The 684-nt window shown below is 48.2% G+C and overlaps 1 protein-coding gene across 1 annotated transcript in view; it reads left to right on the top strand.

Moving 5' to 3' along the window:
• The first annotated feature begins 274 nt into the window (after positions 1-274).
• LOC138852070 (tyrosine-protein phosphatase Lar-like) overlaps positions 275-684 on the top strand; it is a 26,177-nt gene continuing 25,767 nt past the window's right edge. The window contains exon 1 of the mRNA XM_070081685.1: positions 275-397. Coding sequence (XP_069937786.1) covers positions 314-397 — 84 coding nt within the window. The 5' untranslated portion in view covers positions 275-313. The remainder of the gene's footprint in view (positions 398-684) is intronic.

A 684-nucleotide genomic window follows, 5' to 3' on the forward strand; every position in this document is an offset into this window, starting at 1 on the left:
TTGTCTCCCATGTAGACTATAAGCCCGTGTTGTCTCCCATGTAGACTATAAGCCCGTGTTGTCTCCCATGTAGACTATAAGCCCGTGTTGTCTCCCATGTAGACTATAAGCCCGTGTTGTCTCCCATGTAGACTATAACCCCGTGTTGTCTCCCATGTAGACTATAAGCCCGTGTTGTCTCCCATGTAGACTATAACCCCGTGTTCTCCCATGTAGACTATAACCCCGTGTTGTCTCCCATGTAGACTATAAGTCCGTGTTGTCTCCCACAGTGAGACGTGTACCACCGAGGTTCAGTAAGGAACCAGACTCCATGTACGAGGTGATGCCAGGCGCCTCCCTCAGTATCTCCTGTGTTGCTGTGGGCTCACCTATGCCCTATGTGCAGTGGAAGAAGGTGAGTAACACCTAGGTGCTCTCTCTCTCTCTCTCTCTCTCTCTCTCTCTCTCTCTCTCTCTGTCTGTCTGTCTGTCTGTCTGTCTGTCTCTCTCTCTCTCTCTCTCTCTCTCTCTCTCTCTCTCTCTCTCTCTCTCCCTGTCTTTTTACACAGGGCTTAACAAGGTTCTCTCTCCGTGTCTCTCTTTCCCTCCGTCTCTCTCTCTCTCTCTCTTTCTCTCTAATAATTCCAGAAAATAATACATCCACATTATTGAACTTACAAAGTTCCGGTCATTGAACTTAGC

Source organism: Cherax quadricarinatus, unplaced genomic scaffold, assembly GCF_038502225.1.
Source record: "Cherax quadricarinatus isolate ZL_2023a unplaced genomic scaffold, ASM3850222v1 Contig3689, whole genome shotgun sequence".
NCBI lineage: Eukaryota > Metazoa > Arthropoda > Malacostraca > Decapoda > Parastacidae > Cherax > Cherax quadricarinatus.